Source organism: Fistularia commersonii, chromosome 27 (genome assembly GCF_037954325.1).
Source record: "Fistularia commersonii isolate RoL2024-O1a breed Wild chromosome 27, RoL_Fcom_v1.0, whole genome shotgun sequence".
In the NCBI taxonomy this organism is placed as follows: domain Eukaryota; kingdom Metazoa; phylum Chordata; class Actinopteri; order Syngnathiformes; family Fistulariidae; genus Fistularia; species Fistularia commersonii.
The window spans coordinates 9,252,794-9,278,827 of NC_141310.1; the positions used below are offsets into that span (position 1 = coordinate 9,252,794).

The 26,034-nt window shown below is 38.7% G+C and overlaps 3 protein-coding genes across 6 annotated transcripts in view; all 3 read right to left on the bottom strand.

Annotated features, from left to right (window-relative positions):
* The window catches only part of myo5aa (myosin VAa), a 51,207-nt gene extending 37,351 nt beyond the window's left edge, over positions 1-13,856 (bottom strand). For all 3 annotated transcript variants that reach the window (XM_086174541.1, XM_086174540.1, XM_086174539.1), the window contains exons 1-2: positions 13,638-13,856; positions 141-251 (exon numbers count right to left, since the gene is read on the bottom strand). In XM_086174541.1, the coding sequence (XP_086030667.1) occupies positions 141-251; positions 13,638-13,664 (138 nt within the window). In that variant the 5' untranslated portion in view covers positions 13,665-13,856. The remainder of the gene's footprint in view (positions 1-140; positions 252-13,637) is intronic.
* Positions 13,857-15,218: 1,362 nt separating this feature from the next.
* arpp19a (cAMP-regulated phosphoprotein 19a) lies at positions 15,219-21,762 on the bottom strand. The gene is made up of 3 exons (XM_086174556.1): positions 21,575-21,762; positions 20,538-20,660; positions 15,219-16,851 (listed from the first exon to the last, which is right to left on the bottom strand). The coding sequence occupies exons 1-3, from the start codon at positions 21,629-21,631 to the stop codon at positions 16,681-16,683; spliced, it is 351 nt and encodes a 116-aa protein (XP_086030682.1). The 5' UTR covers positions 21,632-21,762; the 3' UTR covers positions 15,219-16,680.
* Positions 21,763-22,713: 951 nt separating this feature from the next.
* The window catches only part of atosa (atos homolog A), a 30,534-nt gene continuing 27,213 nt past the window's right edge, over positions 22,714-26,034 (bottom strand). For both annotated transcript variants that reach the window (XM_086174555.1, XM_086174554.1), the window contains 5 exons: positions 25,789-25,885; positions 24,844-25,002; positions 24,678-24,746; positions 24,064-24,263; positions 22,714-23,950 (listed from right to left, as the gene is read on the bottom strand). In XM_086174555.1, the coding sequence (XP_086030681.1) occupies positions 23,797-23,950; positions 24,064-24,263; positions 24,678-24,746; positions 24,844-25,002; positions 25,789-25,885 (679 nt within the window). In that variant the 3' untranslated portion in view covers positions 22,714-23,796. The remainder of the gene's footprint in view (positions 23,951-24,063; positions 24,264-24,677; positions 24,747-24,843; positions 25,003-25,788; positions 25,886-26,034) is intronic.

A 26,034-nucleotide genomic window follows, 5' to 3' on the forward strand; every position in this document is an offset into this window, starting at 1 on the left:
GTACTAATGGTTAAACCAATGTTTTCTAATGAGCCTCTGGACTGTGTCTTGTGGAGGGCAGTTGCAGAGAAAGAAAAAAATAAAGGAGCTAGTTGGGAAGGGAAGCACAGATGCGGGATTTATCGTGCTTTTGCTCTCACCAGTCCATCTTCCAGCATGAGTTGGAGAGAGGCATCCCCATTTTTGTAGTCCTTAGTCAACTCAGCAGACTTCCATACCTCTTCGACATCTGGGATCCACACCCGAGCACGCTGTCAGGAAAAAAGTAAAATAAAGACATGTCAGAGCAATCAAAAAAAATAAAATCATTGAGACATTTTACACTTCATTGCCAGACATTCACTAACATTGATAACTCAAAAAGGCATTGAACAAATGATATAAAAACAAAAATAGGAAATGTGCTGTGGCATTTGCATTAATGATTATTATAATTCACATAACAATCATTAACCATGATAAATCTAGAATTAAGGATTACTCTTGCATTTTCCATTTTGCCTGATGAGTTATGTCTTCTGCTTTACTACTGGATCCACTTTCAGTGTTTGTGGTCTGGATACTTCAACTTTCATCATTATACGATACTGTGTGCTGGATTTTGGACCAAGATTGTCTGCCAATCCATTTGTGATTTCAGGAAACACTCATCAGCCCTATATATGATGAAAAAGATTTACAGAAAGTCTAGAAAAATATATAATTTTCACAATGAATGTAAAAAAAACTCTTTATTGTCAAACTGAATATGCACCCTACCACTGAAGCTTCAGTGGTTTGTCCAACATTAAAGGCATCAATAACAAGACACCATTTTTCATATTATTTTGTTTTCTTTAATTTTCTCCTGATCGCTTGTTCACAAAGACCACAGAGAGAACCTGACAGATATGAGCACATAGCTGATAATGGTCAGTAATTTGAGGGAACAAATTGCTAAGCCCAGACAACAAAGAAAGCTGTTGTCAACATGCGGTCCTGATTTCTAATTCTCATACAAGCAGAAACACACTTCTTAAAACTGTTTCTGGCATTATAAACTTGTGACCCGAGGCAATCAGCTGATCACTGTGGAGAAGCTGTGATGAACACTGCCGGTCACATGGTGGAGAAATCCAACATCATGTACATGCAGACTCACTTTTCATCTTAAAGCCGTGTGTTGGGACTTAGAGAAACCCACACTCAAGTCACGCAGAACCACACCGAGACCAAGGCAGAGGGAGTGTGTGCACACAGTCAACTCATCTGCCTGTCAACTATCAGCTATGCTTATATAAGGCCAAAAAGGCAACATAAGACATTCAAAACAGAGTGTAAAAGGCGCCATAATCAATACAATTTACCTCGTTGACTTTATATTGCCTTTAGTGTGGCAATGTTTTCTTGTCTCTCCCCATTGGCTTACAACTTCTTAACATTCTTTTTGTGTGAAACATAAATAAAATGGGGCGGCAAGGTGGCGCAGTGGTTAGGGGTTCTGCCTCACGGCACAAAGGACCTTGGTTTGATTCTAACAGGGGGACCTTTCTGTGTGGAGTTTGCATGTTCTCCCCGTGTCCGTGTGGGGTTCCTCCCGGTTCTCTGGTTTCCTCCCACAGTCCAAAAACATGTGGCAGGTTAACTGGAAAAACTTGGGAAAATTGCCCCGAATGACTGAGTGAGTGAATGTTATCAGCCTGCGATTGACTAGCGACCAGGCCAGGGTGTACCCCACCTCTTGCCCGATGTCAGCTGGGATCGGCTCCAGCATCACCCGTGACCCTGAGTGCAAGATCAGCGGGAGAAGATGGATGGATGAATAAAATAATAAAAGGCTCCCCTTTTCTGTTGACATTAATATTCAGGATGCTCAGTCTATTCAAGCTAAAACGAGCCCACATTCCCATGAACTTCCACGAATAATCAAAGGATCTATACTCGCTAGGTTATTCCCGTGTTATAATCACAACAAGACTTGACTTGATCAGTGAACTTATACAAAATATGAAAGTTGGATTTAGGTGATGAAGACTTGGGAAAATGAACCACATGATGAGTACTGGGTCTCTGGACGGCTGAAAACATGACATAGCTCTCATTGCATAAACTGCTGATGATAATTTCACAGAAGCGAGAAAGAAAGGCCTTATTGTAAAAAGGTACAATGAGAATGTAAGTTTGATTTGGTTTGCTACTTTACTCCCAATCATCTGAATCATTACGTCAACATCATGCACTCCTGCCTCTCAGTCAGTCTATCTCTAGGTTCAGTGTTAAGAGCCCTTTGAAATGGCAGTGACAACCTCTTAGTAAAGAAGAACCACAGGCTGATCGGTCTAGTTTGAGGGTGAACACTGGATTAATGTTTGTCGATAATGAACATGTTTCCAAGGACCACAAGTTGTTCCAAACAAGCCACTATTCTGAATAATGCATCCTTGTTCTTATTATTTTGACCAGAACTGTCGAGAGTAAGCCAAAGTTGCTGAGAGGCAGGCAGTATTCTGTCTATTTGCCACACCATTAAACTTTGAAATCAGAATGTAGCCCTCAGTGGTCCCTTTTGACACATTTCACAACATGTAGTCTGGTTTCTGACAAGGGGTGGAGAGTTACTATTGACTGTTTTTGCAAAATTAAGGATGGCTTTCACTTGTAGAGAAGTACCAACATTTCTTGGAAGACAACATTTTCAGGCGAAACATCGAGAAAGCATAAGCAAGATCACAGTGATGTAAATATCATAGCTTTTTTGAACCACAAAGCGTGTGTGTGAGTGTGTGTGTGTGTGTGTGTGTGTGTGTGTGTGTGTGTGTGTGTGTGTGTGTGTGTGTGTGTGTGTAAAAGAGAGAAAGTTGGGGGGAGCAGGGAAGATTAACCAAACATGGTTTCACCTGACCAATTTGTTGTTTTTAGGTGAAAATTGCAAATAGAGAAAAATATAAGTATTTGCCTTAATTCAGTTACTGAAACTGATTTTTTTTTTCTACATTTCTCTATGTGGATCAGAATTTCAATATTAATTGTAGGATTTTAGGTTACAATATAGATTAAGGGATTCATCACAATAAATAGAACTGCTATATGAGCCTTACATTACACAAGACAGTAGATCATTCCTAAAATATTCCACCATCTATTTTTTATGCTGGACAGTGTTTATTAGATTTAGTAAAAACTGGCCAGATAGGGAGGAGTGGAATTCTTTTTTTCCATAAAAGTGTTCAATGTTAAGACAGTCATCTTGGAGAGATAGGTTGTGTTTCAACTCCTGAGGTCTTCCTTGCTTGTCAATCTGTTCCTGATCACAAAACTGTACCCCAAACTGATCCCCGGGTGCTCGGTGGCTGCCCACTTGTCATGGTTCATCAAAGATGGGTTAAATGAGGAAGAATATTGTTGGCAAGTGATTCAAAAGTATTGAATATTGTTAAACTAATTAACAAAAGTTAATTAACTGCAGTGATCTCACACTTTATACAGTGTTCAGCACAATTGGCTTGCATTGCATAAATCTTCAAATATATTAACTGTCAGAACATTTGACCAATCACCGACTTTGACACATCCACACACGTGGACACACACGTGCACACACAGTGTACACCAATGGTAGCTGTGTGACAAACAGATGGACATCAGAATTTATTTTGCCAATCCCTACATTACAAAAAGAAATACCTAATACCATTAGCAATACATGAGTTGCATGAATTATAACATTACATTATAAATTTATAAAAGCGGTAATTACAGATCAGTAGGAGGTTGCGATAATAAAAACAATGGTTAGCAAAGACACCTTCTACATTTAGCCTACACTTTCACCCTCCAATCTGAAGCCAGAGAACAGCAGGGAAAGGCTGTGTTTGAAGGTACAGGCTGGTTTGGTGTTAATCCAGGTTTAAATGAGACAAAGGATCAAGAGCTGATTAGGCTATCTCAGGGTTTAGCGTTGGCTAATCTCATTCCAGTCAACCACACCACTATTTCATTACAAGCACAAACAGTATAGCTTAATCACCATTTCTGCATTAAAACAAAAATCTCTGCCTCTGTCCTGCAAATAACATGGATATGTGGAAAATGTCACAATAAATAGGAAAATATATAAAGGGAGAACACTATTGTGAGGTTGTTAAGGCGAACTGCAATGCCAGTTGCCAGAGTCATTGTGCACAAAAATAAAATTAAACGCCTTAAACATGGCTATGATCTCATACAAATAAGAAGATATGAATGAATGTTGCCAGATGCAGAGTATAATCACTTTTAAATATAACACAAAAATTCTCCAGAGACATGTCTTACATGTCAGATCATTGCTGCCACTGAAAGACACTGAGTGCATATAGAATGCAGGTTTGGAGCTCATGGAGATCAGGATTTTGGGAGTGTAGGAGTACTGAAAATACAAACGTGTGCGTCAGAGGATTGAGGAGTTAAGGCCACAGAGTTTGGGCGACTGTTTGTCTGAAGTCTGAAGTCTTTACAAATCTGCACTAAGTCATCAGTAGATTAGAGAGACTTCAACCTGCTAATACTGAGCTCTCAGCTTTCACTCTTGAACTGGAGTCCTGTTGGCCTGCTGTGACTCCTCTGAAAGCTGCCAGTATTTAACACTGAGCTGCTGACAACTGCTTGTCACACCACTGGTGTGTTTCTTCCTTCGCTTTTTTTAATTTCTGTAACAATTACTATTGAAGTAATTTCTATGGCTGTTCCAGTGGCATTATCGCATTAAATGAAGATAGAACAAGATGTACTCAATTTGGTCACAATGTTATGCCTCCGACTTAAATGGCAAGTAATGTACAAGCAGAACAGACAGTGCTGATACTGCATTCTGCCTGCAGAGGAGTGCAGCACTGCAAGTAGCTTGTCTGCTAGTGCTGAGGATGCATCACAGTAGGGTCAACATGATTCCATGTTAAATGGGTAGGTACGGATGTGTGACGTGTTACATTTGCCTTCCTCCAAAAAAGAAGCAGTAATCTGATCTGCATTAATTAATCTCCCAAAAGCATTATTAACTTTTATTTACCTTTTTTATGTTTGGCAAAGTCATTTTTTCCCTTCCTTCTTCCTCAATATTGATCCGGTCATCTATTTCTGCACAACCAGCAAACACAGCTCTGTATCCCTCATAGGTTTCAAATCTATCTGGGATCTGTCTTCTCAACTTTTTTAAAAAACAATGCAGCAGATTCAATTCTTGGGAATTTACCTGCACTATATCTATTATGAATTCACAATCCTAAATTTTGTTTTGTTTAAAGTTGTGTATTATACACAATCCCTGTTATAATTATCAATTCTATGACAGAAAGAGACTTTGGCATGAATTTATTTCCTGATCACCAAACATTCGTTTCCTTTTAATGTCATTCCGTGGGTTCATGATTCAATTTATTTGACCAAAATGAATGATTCTGTTAATTTTCTGGAGCTAAACGCTCAAGGTCAGCTGCGTGCGTTCATTTCGTGATCAGCCAGAGCTTTAATACCTTTATATTGAATGAAAAGACACCGTGTGTGCCCTTTGCTGGCTAGCTTAATCATTGTACTGGTCTCTCCAAAATACTAAGACTGCCCACAATCTGACCTTTCACACTCCATATTTTGGGTTTTGATAAGAAGTTGTGAGGGGATTTGGCAATCAACTGAAATGAAGCAGGAAGAGAAATACTGCAACTATGAAAAATATAACCAAGTCCAAAAGGTTATCTGATGACTAAAAATCAATTTGATAATATATAGTCTGCAATTTTTTTTTAAAGAAATGCATACCCTGTTAGACTGCAAATAATTATATTCCTGTAGCAAATAGCATAAGAGCGATCGTCTTGAAAATTAAAGTTCCTGCTTTGATTTCCGAACTCCTCCTAGCCTGTCAAAGTATTGCTCAGTGAGGGCAGCACAGTGATCACGGTTCATCCATGGTGGGTAAAATGCAAAGAATAATTTTCCATGAGGAATTACCCCCTGCCCCACCCCGAGAAAGAAATTCAAATTATGGAATCATTCTAAGAGAATATCGATGCATTGGAAATTGGTAAAAATAATTCCTATCCAGCCAGCTAGAGAGTTATGTGGAAATTGTTTTGCCCACATATTCTCTGTCAAAGATGTCAATGGAGTCCCAGACTGCTGAAGCCCCGTCACATGATGCCACTCATGTGAGCGGCTGCTGTTTTTCTGCTCAGCTGGGCAGACTCAGCATGACACTGAGACCTGAAGCCCACAGTGCTGGAGATTTTGATAGAAAGGAGTTTCACTACTCTCACCCAAACAAGATTGCAAGAACGGCTAGCATGCTATTATGCACAGATTGCTAAGGATCAGAGTCACTTACTAAGAAACTGTAAAGCTGCCCAGCAGCTAATCACATTAGTCGGGTCACTTCTGACTTCTGGAGTTAATGTGTTATACTGAGGTAGAAGAAATGGGGAATGAGACTTTAATCAACATTTGCAGTCCTTAGTCCTACAAGTTTGTATTGAATTTTCAGTTACAACAAGATTAAATGTATTAGAACAATTATCAAAATTGATAAGAAAGGTTAACCGAAACTCTTGTTTACAAATTCAAGGAGTTACTGTCCGTTCCTATGGCTCATGTTTGCCTACGACATGTTACAGCAAAGACTTAAAGATATATTTTCACTCCAAGTTAAAAAAAATAGTCAAGAGAACATAATGTTGGCTAATAAATGTTAAGCATTACAAATAACAATTACGACCGTGCACCTATTAAGAGTAAGGCCATGAATGTGTCTGAAAATATCTTCTTGTTATTAAATTTTGAGGGAAACAAAGGTTATTTTGTTTTTCAGATGCCAAAGCTATATTCAGGCTGAATAAAATTTGTTTTTGATCATTAGTTGTTGATGTCCTGCAATTCAAGTGATGTTTTTCCACACAGATGCATCCAGGGGAAGGGTGTGTCACAATTAGAGATCAATGTTCCCAATTTTAGAGGCAATGTACATGAACAGAACATCAGGCAAACACAAGTTAGTAAGAACAGGACCTTTTCGTCTGTTGATCGGACATTCAACGTCTATTACAATTCCTCAAGGATTTGTCCCGGTCTACATCATGAATGGAAGGGTGGGAACTGAAAGAAGAAGCTGAGCCAAAACTTACTTCTACGAACATATACTCCAACTCCCGGTTCATCTTGTATCTTGAATAAGCTTCTAGGTCATGCTGTGGATCCACTGGGTTTCTGGACGTTTCCAGCCACACATGCCACAAGACCCTAACCAAGCCCTGAGCTCAAGATCTTGCTGGGGGATGAAATCTTCCCATTGTGTCTACAGACACAAGCAGTGCTCACTGATGCTCTCCTGAGTTCCTTGTCTTATGACCACAGATAACTGGCAATCCCTTGTGTCCATCAAATTCTGCATCCTCCTTCCTTGATCACATGAGCACAGAGGCAGCCACACTGCCCAAGGGAGAAAACAAGCTTTTCCTTCAAACCACTGACTTAACATGATTGAAAAGAAACTTTCTCGTTCAGTTGTGTTGATTTTGAGGAAAGAGAGGAAAAAAAGGGCAGCTTAATTGTTTTCTATTTGCAAAATGTATCACTTTATTAGCTTCTGAAACTTACAGATTTACGTCGGTGGGAAGTTAAAATCACATGTTTCATTTGCTTAACTTACTGGCTACAAAGTGAAGAGACCAAACGAGCTAAAACAGAGAAAAAAAAATATACTTCTCAACGTGCCACAGTGAAAAAAGGGTTTTGCAACAATGAAGTAAGGATCAATGATCTAGTCATAAACAAGCAGGGCCTGGGAATTTGTCCTGCTGTGTCGTAAGTGAGACAGGCCAGCAATGACTACATGCCAGAGCACATACAACATGACTACGCAACTACTTAACCAGGTTTTCTCAGTAATCTAATGCACATGCTCTCAAATTGAGCTTGGCTAGAAAATATAAAGCACTGACATTAGACGCTAGAACTGCCACTTGATGCGATAAGAACTAAACCTATAGCGCGTAAAGTGTGACCGATGTGTTATTCACTCAAAAAGCACTACTCACAATATATTACTAAATCTGCATGGATGCCAAATAAAGTTACGTCACCTTAGAATGGTGTATTTAATTACAATTCTCATTTTGTCGCATGAAAAAGAAAAATTTTATTGATTTTACCCAACTGAATTTCGAAACTGTAATTCCGCAGTTTTTACTGGCGAGAAAAGAATTATATGACTTACAACTGATTACGTCAGACTGGGTGAGAGTTAATAGAATTAAGTGTCATTAAATAAGATCAAATTACAATTCCGAGTAGAAACTTCCATATCTGACAGTAGAACATTGTTCCTACATGGGTCAGTGAGTCCTACTTTAATATTCAAACTTAACAATTCACAATCAAGAGATTTTTTTTAATTTTGCAAAAGGATTCCAATGATGTTCCCATCTTTGTGGCAATCAGCTCAGAAGTGCATAATGCAAATAAATGTTTAGTCTTCCAGGTTGTGAAACCATAAAAAAGGCCACTGTGGAGACTTCTGTCAAAATGTCTGGTACAGCTTCTGAATGGCACAACAAAGTATTTTGGCCATCAGATTTGGAGTCCTGCTACTCTTTCGAGCCAATGCTTCAAACACTGATTTCGATGCCAGGGAACCCTGATGCAGTAAAGATCACTTTCCCCCCGTTACATCATTCACAACAGAAAGTCACAGATTATGCCTTTTTTTAAGGACAAGAAAATAATCGTTGACTTTCCCATTTTGTCTTAGAATGCCTTAAAATATGTGAGCTCATTTGTCCTTTTTGGCCTTGTTCCATGTTGTTTATTCCATACAAGACAAGAAGGCATTGACTGGGGTCCTTAAAGTGCAAACAGTAGATGAGCAATGCTAATTTGAAAAGTCACTGGTGTAGTAGATTCTATTCATGACTTATTTTGACCAGGTTTGAAATGCGCATAATTTATGTTGTACAACCTACCCATTTTCTTTCACTAAAATATATACAATTTGTAAATGTCCCTCTTTATTGTGCTGGAGCGCTCAGTAACAGTGTAACATGTATTCAAGCAGAATGTGCGTGTTAACCTAGTAGTTAAAACATCCTCCATGTGCTTCTATAAGGCCAGCTCATAGCCACAATGAGCAGAGTGTTTTCTGCCTCATGTTGGAAAAGTAAATCACAGAGAGGGGTTTCACATCAGAGGCTGATTTCCAAAACAGACTGCACCATTCAAACCAAAAACTGATGTTGTGTTTCCTGCCACAAATCCCCCAAATATTCACCTACAATTAAAAAAAGCCCTGTTTCTTGAGTAATAAATGGTCAGACTGATGTGCTGCTGCCCAAGAATAACCAACTGAGCAACATTGACTGAGTCACACTGCAAACTACCAATAATATGTAAACATAAATACATATATATATATATAGAAATACACACATACACACATACATACATACATACATACATACATACATACATACATGCACACACACACAGTGGGGAGAACAAGTATTTGATACACTGCTGATTTTTCAGCTTTTCCCACTTACAAAGCATGCAGAGGTCTGCAATTTTTATCATAGGTATTCTTCAACTGTGAGGGACGGATCGTAAATTACAAATCAAGAAAATGGCATTGTTTGATTTTTAAATAATTAATTTGCTTTCTATTGCATGACATATGTATTTTGATAACCTACCAACCAGTAAGAATTGCAGCTCTCACAGACCTAGTGCTTCTTCTTTAAGGAGCCCTTCTATTGTCCACCTGCACTCTCTTACCTGTGTTAACTGCACCAGTTTGAACTCAATACCTGTATAAAAAAGACACCTGTCCACACACTCAATCAATCAAACACCAACCTCTCCACAATGGCCAAGACAGGAAAGCTGTGTAAGGACATCAGGAATAACATTGTAGACCTGCACAAGGCTGAGAGGGGCTGCAGGACAATAGGTAAGCAGGTTGGTGAGGGGGCAACAACTGTTTGCACAATTATTGGAAAATGGAAGAAGTTCAAGAGGGTCAGTCTCCCCTGGTCTGGGGCTCCATGCAAGATCTCACCTCATGTTGCATCAGTGATCATGAGGAAGGTGAGGGATCAGCCCGGAACTACACGGCTGGACCTGCTCAATAACCTGAAGAGAGCTGGGACCACAGTCTCAAAAAAAAAAAAAAACATTAATAACACACTATGCCATCATGGATTAAAATCCTGCAGCGCACGCAAGGACCCCCTGCTCAAGCCAGCACATGTCCAGACCTGTCTGAAGTTTGCCAATGACCATCTGGATGATCCAGAGGAGGAATGGAAAAAGGTCATGTGGTCTGATGAGACAAAAATAGAGCTTTTTGGTCTAAACTCCATTCACTGCGTTTGGAGGAAGAAGACGGACGAGTACTACCCCAAGAACACCATCCCAACTGTGAAGCATGGAGGTGGAAATATCATTCTTTGGGGATGATTTTCTACAAAGGGGACGGCTGCACAGTATTGAGGGGAGGATGGACAGAGCTATGCATCGCAAGATCCTGGCCAACAACCTCCTTCCCACAGTAAAAGCCTTGAAGACAGGTTGTGGTTGGTCTTCCAGCATGACTACGACCCGAAACACACAGCCAAGGCAACTTGGGAGTGGTTCCATGAGAAGCATATCAATTGGGTTTCTATTGGGTTCCATGAGAACCCAATAGAAAATCTTTGGAGGGAGCTGAAAGTCTACTGCCCTGAAACCAAAAGGATATAGAGAAGATCTGTATGGAGGAGTGGGTCAAAATCCCTGCTGCAGTGTGAGCATACCTGCTCAAGAACTACGAGAAATGTCTGATCTCTGTAACTGCCAACAATGGTTTCTTCACCAAATATGAAGTTCTGTTTTTCTGATGTATCAAATTGTTATTATGTCATCCAATAAAATGCAAATAAATTATTTGAAATTCATTCAATTTGATTTTCTGGATTTTTGTTTTAGATTCCATCACTCACAGTTGAACATTAACTATGATAAAAAATTACAGACTTCTGCATGCTTTGTAAGTGTGAAAAGCTGAAAAATCAGCAGTATATATATTAAAAAAAAAAATAGAAAAAAAAAAATATATATATATATATATCATATATATATGATACAATCTAATACTACAGGAATTAATGGACAGTGTCCAACAAGAATTATTTCAGCCATATATATGATTAAGCCTGCTGAACTGAAAAGGTCTGCTGAAATTGAAAAACTTGAAAAAAAAGCTCTTAATGCTGTTTTTGTTAGATCTACTCAAAGATTAAGGGTCAAACATTTTCAATCGGTATGAACAAATATATACTATTTTCTGTCATTTGACCAGTTTAGCCTGAGAGTCACACAGGCTCAAATGAACAGAGGAGCTCCTCAGTTCAGTCGGTCAAGGTCTTTAATCAATTTGAACTACACTCAGAATACTAAAATATGTTAACATTTTCCTTGAACAGTTTTGCTTAATTTAAACTTTTTTTCTTTTTCCTAATGCTATAAAGTTTCTAAGACTACTTAAACTAAACCCTTAAATGTTCTGTTCAATGGATAGATCCAGTACATATATATATACACACACATATATATAATAATAAAATGATTGAACTGAAAAATGTTTTGATCATTTTGCTCACCTCCGCCATGATGTGACAAAAGCATTTTAAAAAAGCAATGGGACCAATAAAAAAATAGCGTGAATTTTCCCAAGTCAGCCAGAAACCCCCGAAATCAGAAAAAAGTGCTTGAAAATGTACAGAACTAACTCAAAAGTTAGCAAGAATGAGCCTAAAACTCAGGAATAGCACATAAACATTACTTGTAAACATTTTAATATCACAAATACATGTAAAAATCCCCTCATATTTCTCAGTGCTACCTACAACTGCCAAACAAATGACCATAAAAGAAAAAGAAAATTCCCTAAAAAACACCAGGGATTAAGTAAATAAAATTAATAAAATTTAACATGGGTTTTGCTAAAATGTTGTGTTTTTTTAGCAAGGATGATGAACAGTTAATCTCTGGGAATTTACTGTTAAATTAACTTTATTGATGTTCGATTATAATATCAACATTTTATGTTTCCCTCTATCTGATAAAAGAATAAAAAGGTCGCAATGGTTTTGTTGATGTCACATCCAGACAATGTTGCAATGGTTCCTTTTTTAGAAAGGCTGTTTTAGTATCCCGAAGCAGGGACAATGCAATAAATGACTGTCCTGATGTGCTTACTGCTTTATCAGATGTTGAGAGAAACCAGAGTCAGATTTGTTTCTAGTAAATATAAGTACTGCAGGACACTCTGGGTTCCTTCTAGTATTATCTTCTGAACAAAAAAGGATCAGGGAGAGGACCAAAGCAACTGTTTGCTCGAGCATAAGACACTTAACAGAGTGATATGTTTAAAAGGTGCCATGACTTAGCCCCTGTGTAAGCACATCAACAGCTTGCAGAAAACACAAACACACACGTGAAAAGAACTGCTACCAGAATAATATAACCACACACTGCAGTGCTGTCAATTCAGTAGTCTTCATCACATATTTCCCTTAACCACCACAAAACATTGGTGAAGCTGAACACAAACACAACAGCTGTCAAAGTAGAGGGGGATGGGTGACTCATCTCCTGACACACACACACACACACACACACACACACACACACACACACACACACACACACACACACACACACACACACACCTCTTTCTTCCCTCAATTCACAGCTAGCGTCATAAAAACAGTGACAACATTTGTGTCCATGGCAGCGTTTCAGTGAAACAGGCTTCCCACTGTTTTTTTTTCTTTTTATTCTTATTTTCTTTGTGCTTTTAATTAAAAGTGTCCAGGCTAAGGGTGCAGGGCCTCCACCAGTCCAAACACGCCGGATGCTAAAAGGATGGATGCTAAAAACTGTCCGGATGCGGCGCAGCATCTCAGCGGTACCCAGGATTGCTGGACTCTTTCATCTGAGATGCGTCATTCACGACTTTATCAATCAAAAACAATTTAAAAAAAGAAAACCGTGTCAATGTTTCAGTTGAGTCAACAAGAAAAAAAATAGAAATAAACAAACGAGAAAAAAAAAACACCTCAGCCTCCATGATGGCTGGCACCGCCTTTGCATCATCCCAGCCCCTCGCCTTCGAGGGGAGGATGATTAAAAGAAAAATGACGAAGTGGCCGCTGAGAATTTAAAATTTTGGGAAAGAAACTCACTAAAATCAAAAAAAAAAATTAGGATGACGAATAGGATTTAACGGTACATTTTGAAAGAAGATGACGTGGTAGAAGAGGGCAAACAGTCGCACTGCTTTTCTGCCAACGGCACCAATGCCACCGCTAACTGAAATTCATACATTTCCACCACAGCCCCATCACACTGCGCATTTCACAGCTGGGATTTATTTAGTTTCGGAGGTATTTTCATTCATTCAAAAGTATAAACAGGCAAACATTGAAAAATATCATTTTTTTTTTTTTCAAAAACTACATCCATATCCCGATCGACACGTTTTTGAAGTTCTCGAAAGGAACCAGCGCAGCTTGCCGCAAGGACACTACCCGCTGGAGGTGCGTCTTGCTAGCAAACCGCTAACGTTATACACAGAAATATACACTTGTTTTTACCTTTGTGTACAGCTCCGACGCTGCCATGACGCCTCCTCGCTAGTTTCTCTCTCCAATCTGGGCTAGAACTCGGGCAGGGCTTCGTAATTCATGAGGTTTGTAGTGTTTGTTTTCATGGGGCGGTGGAAGGGCGTCTTTTGTTGCTGCGGGGGCTCAAGGGGAAGATGTATCTCTTATCGCCATGATAACCTGGAAAGCTTGAGGCTGCTGAGGTTTCGGTGTCTCACTTTGCATTCTGGGTATGATGGATGAAATGATTCAGCCAAAAGCAGTCGCTGCCGCTTCACAGGCGTGGGAAACTGCGCACCCTTGTGGCCAGAGGTAATGGAGAAATACTAAAAAATAAAAGTAAAATAACACAACATAACATAACATAAAATAAGATACTTATTACAGCTGGCAAATTAAAAAAAAAGAAAAAGATAATTATATTCATGAGCAGAGAGCACAGGTTCCCCATGATTCCCTCATGGAATGCAAACGTCTATTTTAAGTTTGAAGTGAAGTGAACAGATGCATTTCTTAAAATGGTTCAAGCAGTGAATTCAGAAACAAAAAATGTGTTTCATGTTGATAAAGTTTAAATATTACTATTATACCAACTGTTCTATCTTTCCTTTAAAAAAAAGAAAGGTGGTCTTTTTAAGAATAAGAATAAGAACAACTTTATTTATCCTGAAGGAAATTGTTGTGCCAGAGTTTCAAGTAAAACATGACAATAATAAATAATAGTAGGAAATTGTATAAACGGTATAAAAAAGGGGGGGAGAATAAGAAATACAAATAAAACTATAAAGTGTCCAAGTAGCAAGTCAATGCTATAAAGTGTCTACAATCGGTAAAGTTAAAATAAGTGCATCCTTGATAAAAACCTGTAAAACTATTAAAAAGCAGAAAAAATTTAGAAGCAGGACGCCAGAACACGATAAAGCTAAAGAAAATTTGGGGCAGTTTTGAGGCGTAAATTGTCTGAGTTGATAAAACTATTTCACAAGAAAGGAAAGATTGTGACTCCATGGTATGTTTCACAGAAGTGGTTTGCGACAGAGGAGCAATATCTTTCTAGCTCTCGCTATATATATATATGGGGAAAATCTTGAGTCACAGTTGTGAAATTGATTTCATATGTATCTGTCAATAAATTATGGTGCAATGTGATAGAACTGCATTCAACTTTATGTTGCAGTTTGTAGTGCTTGACTGTTGTTAAAGAGGTTAATCACATTTGCATTATTCTAAACCACTGAGATTGTGGTGACTCTCTTAATGTCTGAAGACAAATTTGAATTATTTATGAGGAAGTCATTAGGGAAGACAAGTTTTAATAAAAAGAGAAATAATTGGGAGATCCCTGGTCTTTACTGTCAATGTCTGATCTTGCATACTCCTGCAACCTAGATTTGAAATTCAAACGCTTGCTCCATTTCATCTCTGAACTCAATCTACAATCATTTTCAATACACCAAAAGAAGTCCAATATATGAAATAGTTGTAAAACACTGACACAACAAATGAGAAATGACTGTTTTGGTTCCTCTTTGGTATAGACATTAAAGCAAAAATATCAGCACAACACAGCTGTTAAACATTTGTGCAAAACTATTTTATTTACAAAACAAAATGGCACAAATCAACAGCAGGGCAGCCATATACATGCACAGCTCAGACAGATGTAGCGCTCGCTTAGATTTGGCAGATCCCAGGCAAACTTCATGACCCCTGAAGAGCAGTACATAGGGCCCAGTACATTTTTTTTTTTTTTTACATAAAGCCACTTCATCTTATGTTTATTTATTTATTTTCAACCTAACCATTAACCTTATTCACAACACTCTTTGTTCCCAGTGCCTAGAGCTGCTTCCAGTACATTTGTGCATGTTCATTTATATTTGCACAGTGTAAAGGGCATACAGACGGGCCACTGCCGGGAGGAATTTAGCTTTGAGGTCCCACATATTACCCTTTGTAGTGAGGTGATGCTTTATTCATGAAACCTTGAAACTAGAAGCAGTTATGTGTGATGAGCACTGTCTTTTGAGGCTAAAATACAATGCATACTACATTTCAGTGCAAAATTTCAACATCACAAGTCAGACTGAACCATACACAGAATCCCTTGTGTCATGCTTTTCTTTAAAAAGGTAAACATTTCCAACTCCAAAGACCTGAATGCAGCACCCATCTGCTTTCCAATTTTTCTATGCACCATCTGAGTAAATATCTCTTCAAAGCATTTTAAATAGTTAAAACCAATCTCAGTGTTATGCATCTCTGGGTAACAGGTAGCATTTCAACAGAACACTCAAGCTTTCATCTCACAGTTCTATAACTCTTCTCAAACCCTCTTAATTTTTAATACAATTAAAGCTTGGCCCCTAGCTTACTTGATTCAGCCAATCACTGAAGCATATTGACAGATTAAATTTGAATAAGGAAACAGTAAAAGAATATACAAGTTGATGTAAAACAGTAAAAGGCTGATGTCTGCCCCTGTGCCAAACAAAAGGATATATATATAGATATATATCTATATATATACATTTACACCCAAACACACATACACACACACACACATTCAACTGAGGCTTCCTGATCACCATGATAAAGCCCTCCAATAATACGAAAAGGAGCTCTGCTGCTTGCCATATTTCTTCAGCTAGTAAACACTGTGGCACCAGTTGCCCAGTAGTCATACAGAAATGTCATCACATTCACACTTGGATGTCCTGTATTTCAGTGTATCTTACAAGAAAATAAAGAAGGAAAAACAGAAAAAAAAATGTAGGGAGGACAGGAGAAGAGAAGCACTGAGTTAGGGGGAGGTTAAAAGAACACGAGAACATGAACAGGATGCCCGGAGACAGGGTCAGATGGAGTGGAAACAAAAATAAACAGGATTTAAAAAGGTATCAGCAAGCCAGTCCGCCTCCTGCTTCTGGGGTCGGGATGGAAGGAGGTAATGTTACAGCTCTGAGACTTAAATGGAGGGGGTTGGACTAGGAGGTGCTGCAGCAATGGGGGTGGATTAGAGGCTCCAGGTGCATCAGCCAGCTAGTTTACTGGCCACCAGAGAAGGTTTCCTCTGTGGAAGATCCTGGGGGGTCGGGATATGGTCTCCTGTGATCTCGGTCTTCTCCGGGGCTGCTGTCGGCAACTGCTTATTCTTTATCTTTGCTTTAGCCATGTTGTAGTCACCCGAGTCGAAGTACTTTTGCTGGTTGGAACAACAGAAACAAAATTCACATTTTAGAATTGAAAAAAAAAAAAAAAAGTTAAACTGCTGGACTTTATTAAACCATTCTGACTTTAAAATGTCAATTTTTGCCAACTCAAAATGCCTCATTACCACTGAAACTTTGGTCTGATGCGGTTGTTCACCAGATAGATCACCCGAGGTATGATATTCTTTTGAATCTGAACAGATTATTCCATTTATCAAGACATCATTTTTAGCACTTTTATCCAACACCTGATGATGTTTTTCAGTTAGTTCAATTAGTGGCCACAAAATTAATATCAAACTATTACAGTATTTCAAAATATGCAACATTCTTAGCAACAACAACAATATTTTATATCAATTACAGAGTGAGAAATGAAAATGAAACGTATGCAAATGAAGTTGGTCTTGTCATTGTATGTACAGTTTTACAATAAATATCCAATCTAATGCTCTTGTTTCAGTATCACATGATGGTAAACTACAGCAGGGCAAAAAAATATTTAGTCAGCCACCAATTGTGCAGGTTCTATTACTAAAAAAAGATGTGTGAGGCCTGTAATTTTCATCATAGGTACCCTTCAAATATGAGACAGAATGAGGAAAAATAAATCCAGAAAATCACATGTCTGATTTTTAAAGAATATATTTGCAAATTATGGTGGAAAATAAGTATTTGGTGAATAACAAAAGTTCATCTCAATTCTTTGTTATGTACCCTTTGTTGACAATGACAGAGGTCAAACATTTTCTGTCAGTCTTCTCAAGGTTCTCACACACTGTTGCTGGTATTTTGGCCAATTCCTCCATGCAGATTTCCTCTAGAGCAGTGATGTTTTGGAGGCTGTGGCAACACCGACTTTCAACTCCCTCCAAAGATTTTCTATGGGGTTGAGATATGGAGACTGGCTAGGCCACTGCGGACCTTGAAGTGCTTCGAAGCCACTTCTTCATCGCCCGGGCGGTGTGTTTGGGATCATTGTCATGCTGAAAGACCCAGCCACGTTTTATCTTCAATGCCCTTGCTGATAGGAGGTATTTGCTCAAAATCTCATGATACATGGCCCTGTTCATTCCTTCCTTTACATGGATCAGTCGTCCTTGTCCCTTTGTAGAAAACCAGCGCCAGAGCATGATGTTTCCACCGCCCTCACAGTAGGTATGGTATTATTTGGATGCAACTCAGCATTCTTTCTCCTCCAAACACAAGTTGAGTTTTTAACCAAAAGTTCTATTTTGGTTTCATCTGACCATAGGACATTCATAACACACCCTGGTGTTTTACTGATGGTAGCCTTTGTTACTCTGGTCCCAGCTCTCTGCAAGTCATTCACTAGGTCCACCCATGAGGCTCTGGGATTTTTGCTCACCGTTCTTGTGATCATTTTGACCCCACAGAGTGAAATTTTGCGTGGACCCCCAGATCGAGGGAGATTATCAATGGTCTTGTATATCTTCCATTTTCTAATAATTGCTACCACAGTTGATTTCTTCGCACCAAGCTGCTTACCTATTGCAGATTCATACTTCACAAGGACCCCTGGAGTGGGTCTACAATTTTGTTTCTGGTGTCCTTTGACAGCTCTTTGGTCTTGTCGATAGTGGAGTTAAGTGTGACTGTTTGAGGTTGTGGACAAGTGTTACATTGATAACCAATTCTGACAGGTGCCATTAATACAGGTAACATGTGGAGGACACAGGAGCCTCTTAATGAAGTTACAGGTCTGTGAGAGCCAGAAATCTTGCTTGTTTGTAGGTGACTAAATACTTATTTTGCTGAGGGATTTACCAATTCATTAAAAATCCTACAATGTGATTTCCTGGATCCCCCCCCCATTCTGTCTCTCATAGTTGAAGTATACCTATGACGAAAATTACAGGCCTCTCTCATCTTTTAAAGTGGGAGAACTTGCGCAATTGATGGCTGACGAAATACTTATTTGCCCCACTGTATATAAGTAGTTTAAACTGAGAGGTTGATTAAGAGGTTATTACCTGAGGACTCAATTAATGCATTGTATAATTTTTTCCTGGCAAATTTTTGTTTCGTTTTTGTATTTATCTGGTGAATACTAATCAGAAAGAAACAGAATTCATCTGCGCAAAGGGTATATTCCCTTGCTGAAATAAATGTATGAGATTAATGGTTTCGGAAAAGAGGCGATCTGAAATCTGACATGATGGTTCCCTTCCTATCAGACCCCTAAGATTTTCAATGTTATAACATTATTGACAGAACACAGTATTGGGATCATTAAATTGTCTGAATGTCTGTTTAAATAACTCAATTAAAACAAACTTTTTGCAATATTGGCCTTTTTGTTTGTTAAATGCCTGCTCACCATCAACAAAAGGAAATAAACCAGCTCTAGAGGATAGTCTGGTATCATGCCGTCTACTGACTAAAACTAAAATTCAGAAGTGTTTCATAGAATGGACATGAAACTATGACCATGCAGTCAAGAAAAAAAATATTGAAACAGTTATTTAGAACCAGTAACAGACTTCCATTGGCTGCTGTACATTGATGTACTTTCCCTGCTTATGCACTAATACAATCTACCTTTGAAATAAATACTGCTATAGTCAAACGTGAGTCTATATTTCTCTAATAGCAAAGCTGGAGGCATGAAACATCGCTGGCAAGCAACCTCAACCTACAAAAATTGTTTTGTTTGCACACAATGGCTTCTAAGAGGCTAAGGCCACATAGATAACAAAAAATATGTTCAGTAACAATAATGGAGTTAAAAGCTTTAAATAATGATTCATTAAAATTTTTTTGCCTAACCCTATGTTGTTTTGAACATTCATATTACACACATTAAAATGTGTACAATTTTCCCATTGTGGGGCCAATGCTAATGTCGATCTTCATCTTATTTGTAGTGATACTAATTTCAAGAACAAGTAGTGAAAATACTGTTATACTATCTGGCACTCACTGTGGGCAGCAAAGTAAGATTTTTTTTGTACAAGGAAACATGTTTCATTCATTTTCCTTGGTGGACAAGTGGTTAGGATTCTGCGCTCTCACCGCCACGGTCCCAGTCAGGGAACTCCCTTTGGGGGTGGCATGGCGCAGTGCAGGAGGTAGAGCAATAGTCTTTGGAACTGAACATTCCTGGTTGTGATCCTGGCTCCTCCTAGTGTGTCAAAGTGTTGTTGAGCAAGACACTGAACCCCTAACTGCTCCCCTGGCGCTGGTAGACAGCATGCCTACTGCTCATGGTTCATCCATGATGGGTTAATTGCAGAGAATGAATTTCCCCATGGGGATTAATAAAGGTTAAATTATTTTTATTTTCTGTGCATATGTCAACAAACACTTTGAATCCTACTATTTCTAAATGTGGCAAATTAATGGGTGTTTTATATTCATGATAAAAAAAGAGTCATATGATGTTCAGTAAATGGCGGTTAATGTACTAAAACACAAAATATTAATGTAAAAGCTAAACATTAAAAAAAAAATCTATCTCTATGTCCCTTGTAATTTCTTTATATGCAGCATTTTGATCGAAAGCTAGTAAGTATGACATTCACTTGACAAAATGATAACAAATTGTATTACTTTAGGTTTAGCAACCAAAATGACAACAGGATATCAGTGTAATGTTATCAAAATAATAGCACCTTGTGCGCCAACTTGGCACAAACAAAACAGATTATTGACATACCCCTTTCTGAAGGCGCTTGCGAAGCAGATCAGAACCCCCAGGTTTGTTGCCCAAGTTTGGGTATCTCGCCTTGAGTTTGGCCTCCTCTGCTTTCTCAGGACTGATCATTTTGTCCTGAACCTCCTGAAAACACCACCAAGAACAAAATAAAAAGGCTGAGAAAAAAGGGCCTTGAGCTCTATCTGTATTATTTATTAACTGGTGACTCAGAAGGATGACTCAAGACACTCTGGGGGTTTCTACATTTTATATTATACATGAACGCAAATCTAATCTTTAAGACCATAATGCTACTGTGATACGATTGATTAATTCAGTCTACATGTCACTAGTATACTGACGTTGGATAAAAAAAGAATCCATTCCAAGTAAAATGTATATTTTATTCCGACAAGATGACTTGGCCATAGGTTGAAAATTGGCAGGAGAAACATTATTATTTCTATAAGAAATTTAAGAACTTTGGAGTTTTCGAAAGCTCCTCTACATTTACAGACAGGTTAACATTACACTAAGCTAATGAGGGTTGGAACCGTTAGTGCGGTCAAAAGCGCCTACAATTTGTCGCTATATGGTTCGTTGCGAGTGAAATCCAACCAACAGAACGGGTTGTAAATGCAGTTAAAATCAAATACGATTATGGTTCACTTTGATCGAATGAGAAATGATTTATGCGATAGAGCAAACGTTAGCGGCTGAGCTAACAATTTGCTAAATATATGAATGTCATGACAGTTCGCTAGCTAGACAAACGGCTAGCTGCTAACATTAGCTAGCGGTATCTTTCCTCTTGACATTCGCCACAGTAAACCGCACTAATGACTGTATGGGCATTTAAAAATGCGGGGAAGCATGCCGGTAATATAACACGGTAACACAAATTAAATTAATACGGGATTATCAACTGACAGTGGTTGATTTGTGTAAAGAACGAGCGCGAGGCGAAAGGGCGAATGCTAAGCTAAATAGCATGTACAATAAAGTCATCGGAGTTCAAGCTGTAGCAACACAGATGACGGGAGCTCATACGACGCTACCTTATCGTCCACTGCTGTCTCTTCAGCCGCCTGCGTTTCTTCGTTTTCCCCCGACATTTGTGAAAATCGTGATACCAGTCAGGAGACTGCTCACTAGTTTGCAGGCGATCCTCAAATCCCTTCGGCAACCTCCGTTTCCGTAAGCACACGACTCCTGTCGAGCGAGCAGGGCTCTCTCCCGCACAAGGAATACTACGTCACGCACAGGGACACCATGCGCGTTCACGTTCGAGCGCTCCGGTCGTGAACGCCCACACTGAGCCGGCATAGGACGGGATTTCGCGTTGCGTAACGCACCGAGCAGCTGTTCGACCCATGTGCTTTAACACAAATCCAGACTTGTGTCAAAACACTTAGATCTGATCTTGCTCAACAAAGAGCGACGGTTAGTCAATTGTACCGGGCTTAAACACGAGGCTTCATGTTGCAGCGGGACGGATTTAGTTGGTGCGTTTAAAGCCTAACGGAGAACAGGAAACCCACAAAAAACTTTTCCACCCGTATTCTGGAGTGTCTCCATCATTTGGCTTCTTGTCTTGTGACTATTAAGTGGGAAACTGTTCATTTCAAGCACAGCAGCCCAGAGAATGTACAAGTCTTGTGATATATCCACAGGAGTTAACCAAACATTCCCTTGGTTTCTCATTTTGATCCTCCTACTGTTTTCTTAAGCCATTTAAAAATGAAGCATATAGCAACATACTGGGCCATACAATTTGATTTTTTTTTGGTTTTCTGTATCTGCTGATCCCTTATTAGACAAGCTTGTTACTTATTTGTGGGTGACAGTGGGAAAACAGTGAAAATTATGCGTCAAGACAGGCTGCATATCAAGTAGACATAAACATTTAAAGTACAGCCAGACTTATAAGGTAAAGAGGAACATTTGTCACATCTTTGTCTTTACTTCTTATTGGCTCTTCTTGACCAATGTTTGTCCCTCTGAAGTCTTTCTAGATCCTAAACAATAGCTTCTTGTAAAGACCAAGTGAATAAAGACATTTTGAGAATCTGTTCTATGTGTCAGCAGACAGTTACTTTTATTTCCAGTTATGGCGTGAGTGTATAAAAATTAAATGGCAGTCAGGAAAAGTGATGGAAGAAATAAAAACACAAAAGAGGCTGACCAGATTTCAAGATTGCTTTAGAAGATATATAGATATATTTTTTCCAGATTTGAATATTAATGTCAAAAATACTATGATATACAGTTTCCACTAAATCATTTTAGCATGACAAACACAAATTGTAACTGAAATATTAATTTAAATATTAAATAAAACAATGGTAAGTAAACCGAAAGTGAATGTGTAAACACTAAACTAAAGTTACTTTTTCTATTGCAACACTTCCAATAAAGTGGTTTTGTAACAGTACAAAAGTATTAGAATATTACTATCTTCTGTTTTCATCTCCAGTTATGATGAGCAAAAAAATCCACAGTGCACTTTTGATAGAATTCGCTGTGATGTGTTCAGCTGGATCCAGCTTGATTGCATGGTCGATGTCTTCAGTGGTCCATGTTATTTTGCACGGGGGGGGGAACGTCGTCACACCTGTTTTCCACCTAGTTCCTCTTCCATAAACAGTCCCTCTGCTCTGAGCTCAGGAATCAGAGTCAAATTTCAATCTATGGTCAATCAGTCAGATTTTCAACGAGCTAAAAGATTCTTTGTATCGATAAAAAGGGCTGCGTATTGCATTCAAAGAAATTGAGATTCAATACTTAGTCATTATGTCACATAGAGGCCTAATTAAACATTTTGATCCAAGTCATGTAGCACAAACTGTTGAAATGAGTCCAACTGCTTTTGCAGACAATCATTCATCTCTACTCTCCTGCCAGACGCTGGAGGGGAAATACACAACAGCAGGACAACAACTAACTATTAAATCTGGTAAGGCCATCTTAACCAGGAGTTCAGGATATTAAACTGAACTCCGCAACTTTAAACAGTGATCACACCTCTTTAATCAAAGGTCATGCACTTAACACAATGATTCTTTTCAAACAAGTTGCTTGGGCTCTTAGCCCCTCTGTTTCGTCAGTTCTGGATGACAAAAACTATTTGGGCACGCTCCAAGTAAGTTTTGTTGACTGCTGTCCTCAAATCTCTTTTCAGATACTAGCCATTGGCTAACAGGCAGTCTTTCGCTGGCATTCAGGTGTGAGAGCATATTTCAGTAGTGGTCTGCCAGAGGGAGGAGGAACAAGTCAGACCTCAGCAGCGGGGAGAGAATGGTGGGTCAATGGGGGACTCTGTAAAGGACTGGAGCTCATAGGCAGCACCGCTATCCACCTCCATGGACTTCCTTGAAAACAGCAGACGAATGTCCCTGTGGAGGTAGATCTTCCCAGACTTGGAGCTCTGGAACCTAGTTTTGGGTAGAGATTGGTGAAAAGATAGATAAGTAATAGAGGAGATGTGTCACGGTTATCAAATATACTTTATTTGTATTTCAGAAAACACAAGTGGCTGCTTTCTCACCTCAGATGAACGAGGTAGCGCAAGGTGCGTCCCTGGCCCAGGGTGAGGGGCTTCCTGCCCATCTGATGATTTTGGTCACGCCGGACGGGAACAGAGAATGTCCTCTGGCGAAGGAAAGTCTGGTGTCCAGCTGGCATGGCTCGTAGGTCGTACATCACAACAAACATCTTTACTACCGTCTTGTTGGGGTTGAATAAGGTCTGAGCATCAGAATCAGAGAACAGGGCCGGATGAAACCAACTCAGTTGACTTTTTTAATATGACATTACCATTATATTGAGAGGAAATACAAAAGAATCTTGAACCATTATGTGTAAAATCAATACAATGAACATGAAAATACACCCAATAACTCGATATCGTTATTTATGTACAAAAGTTAACATGGTTTCTATTTCATTTTTATGTAGTTTAATTAACTATCGAAAACCCGCTTTAATCTTTGTGTAATATAAGTGGATTTATCCATTAAACCACTAGGGGTCTCCCACACCATAACTTGGCCTAGTCAAGTCTTTGTTCTCTGTCATGAGGAAATCATATTGCTCATACTTTATGAATTAACTACAAACAGTAAAAAAAAACAAATACAAAAGTAATGAGGGTGGGCTCACCACTTGAATGGTTCCTGATGGCGGTACCCGGTAGCCCCTTTTCCCCAGGGACTCCAGATTAATCACGCCCTGTGAGAAACAGGTGGCCACCATATCAGGGTCAGACGTGTGAAGGACATCCTTACATGAGTTTGCACACATCTAAGAAACAAAAGAAAAGTCTCACCATGTATGGTGAGGGAGCATTGTCATCAGAGACACTGTAGAACGACACATCCACAGGTAGGGTCAGGTGACTCGGACAGAAGGATCCACTGGCTCCAACCTCAGCCGTGAAACCCTCCACTGTCCCTAAAGGCTCCAGTCGGTAGTTCAGCACACACTCCTAATGAAACAAAGTTCAGTTATGTCATCATTCATGAAATATAGTTAACAAAAAAAAACATGTCGAGTAGTCCAAATTACCTTTTTTCCTGGCTTTTTTTTATTACTATTCCTATTAAATAAGTATGCTATTTTTATCTTCTGTATTTCATTTAGCTGTACTTTTCATTTAAGCAATTACAGGTTTCTACAACATTGCACGCGCTTATTTTATATTCATTAAATGACTTAAATGCTGTATCAGGGAAAATTAAAAAAAAAAAAACTTTAAAAAGATTTTAATCTTTATGCAGTGATCTAAGAGGTAGCAAAACGAAAACCCTTCATGGGAGTTGGATTTAGGACTTTTTGAATGCTTTCTTGCAATTGGCTACAGGAAAAAAAGTAATTACTTGAAAGTATTTTATTACATGGGGTAAAGTGATAATGTGATGGAAACCAGACATAATGATAAGGTGTCGAGCAGTTTGCTGAGAAGCTCAACTACATTTGGAAATTTAAGTAAGAATGGCTAGAAAAGTGATAATAGTTTCATAGTAAGCAGAGACCAAAAGACAGAATTACAATGGAATTCTTAAGATCTTTAAGATATTCATATTTTAATAAACATTATGGCACTATTTTACAATATATTTCTTCACTGCATTCAGTTCAAACACCTGTAATGAAAAGTAGGACAGGTGAATGGAAATTGTTTTCCAAAGATCCCATTGACATGTGGATGTAAATGGAATGTATGAATCATTTCTATTTCCAAGTTTCATGATTTGAGGTGGTGTGTATTTACCTCAAAGTTTCCAAGTAAACTGAGGCTTGCAGGTGGAGCGCTTGCACTGAACAGCTGCTGTGACTCATCTGTATACCCCTCTCTTTTTGGACACACCCTGTAAATGTTTAAAAACAGAAACTTGATCAACTTGTTTTGTTGAAAAAAAATTATAAAATATTGTCTGGTACAACAATGAGCTGAGTCTAATTTCAGTAAGGGATTATGTTAGAGATAATGTATGTAAACAAATACCACGCCATCCAT

Excerpts from the sequence above, each read along its gene's own strand:
- arpp19a (XM_086174556.1), bottom strand. The coding sequence starts at position 21,631 with ATGTCGGGGGAAAACGAAGAAACGCAGGCGGCTGAAGAGACAGCAGTG. Across the intron at positions 20,661-21,574 it reads AGACAGCAGTGGACGATAAG|GAGGTTCAGGACAAAATGAT; the intron begins GTAGCGTCGTAT and ends TGGTGTTTTCAG. Across the intron at positions 16,852-20,537 it reads GCAAGCGCCTTCAGAAAGGG|CAAAAGTACTTCGACTCGGG; the intron begins GTATGTCAATAA and ends TGTTCCAACCAG.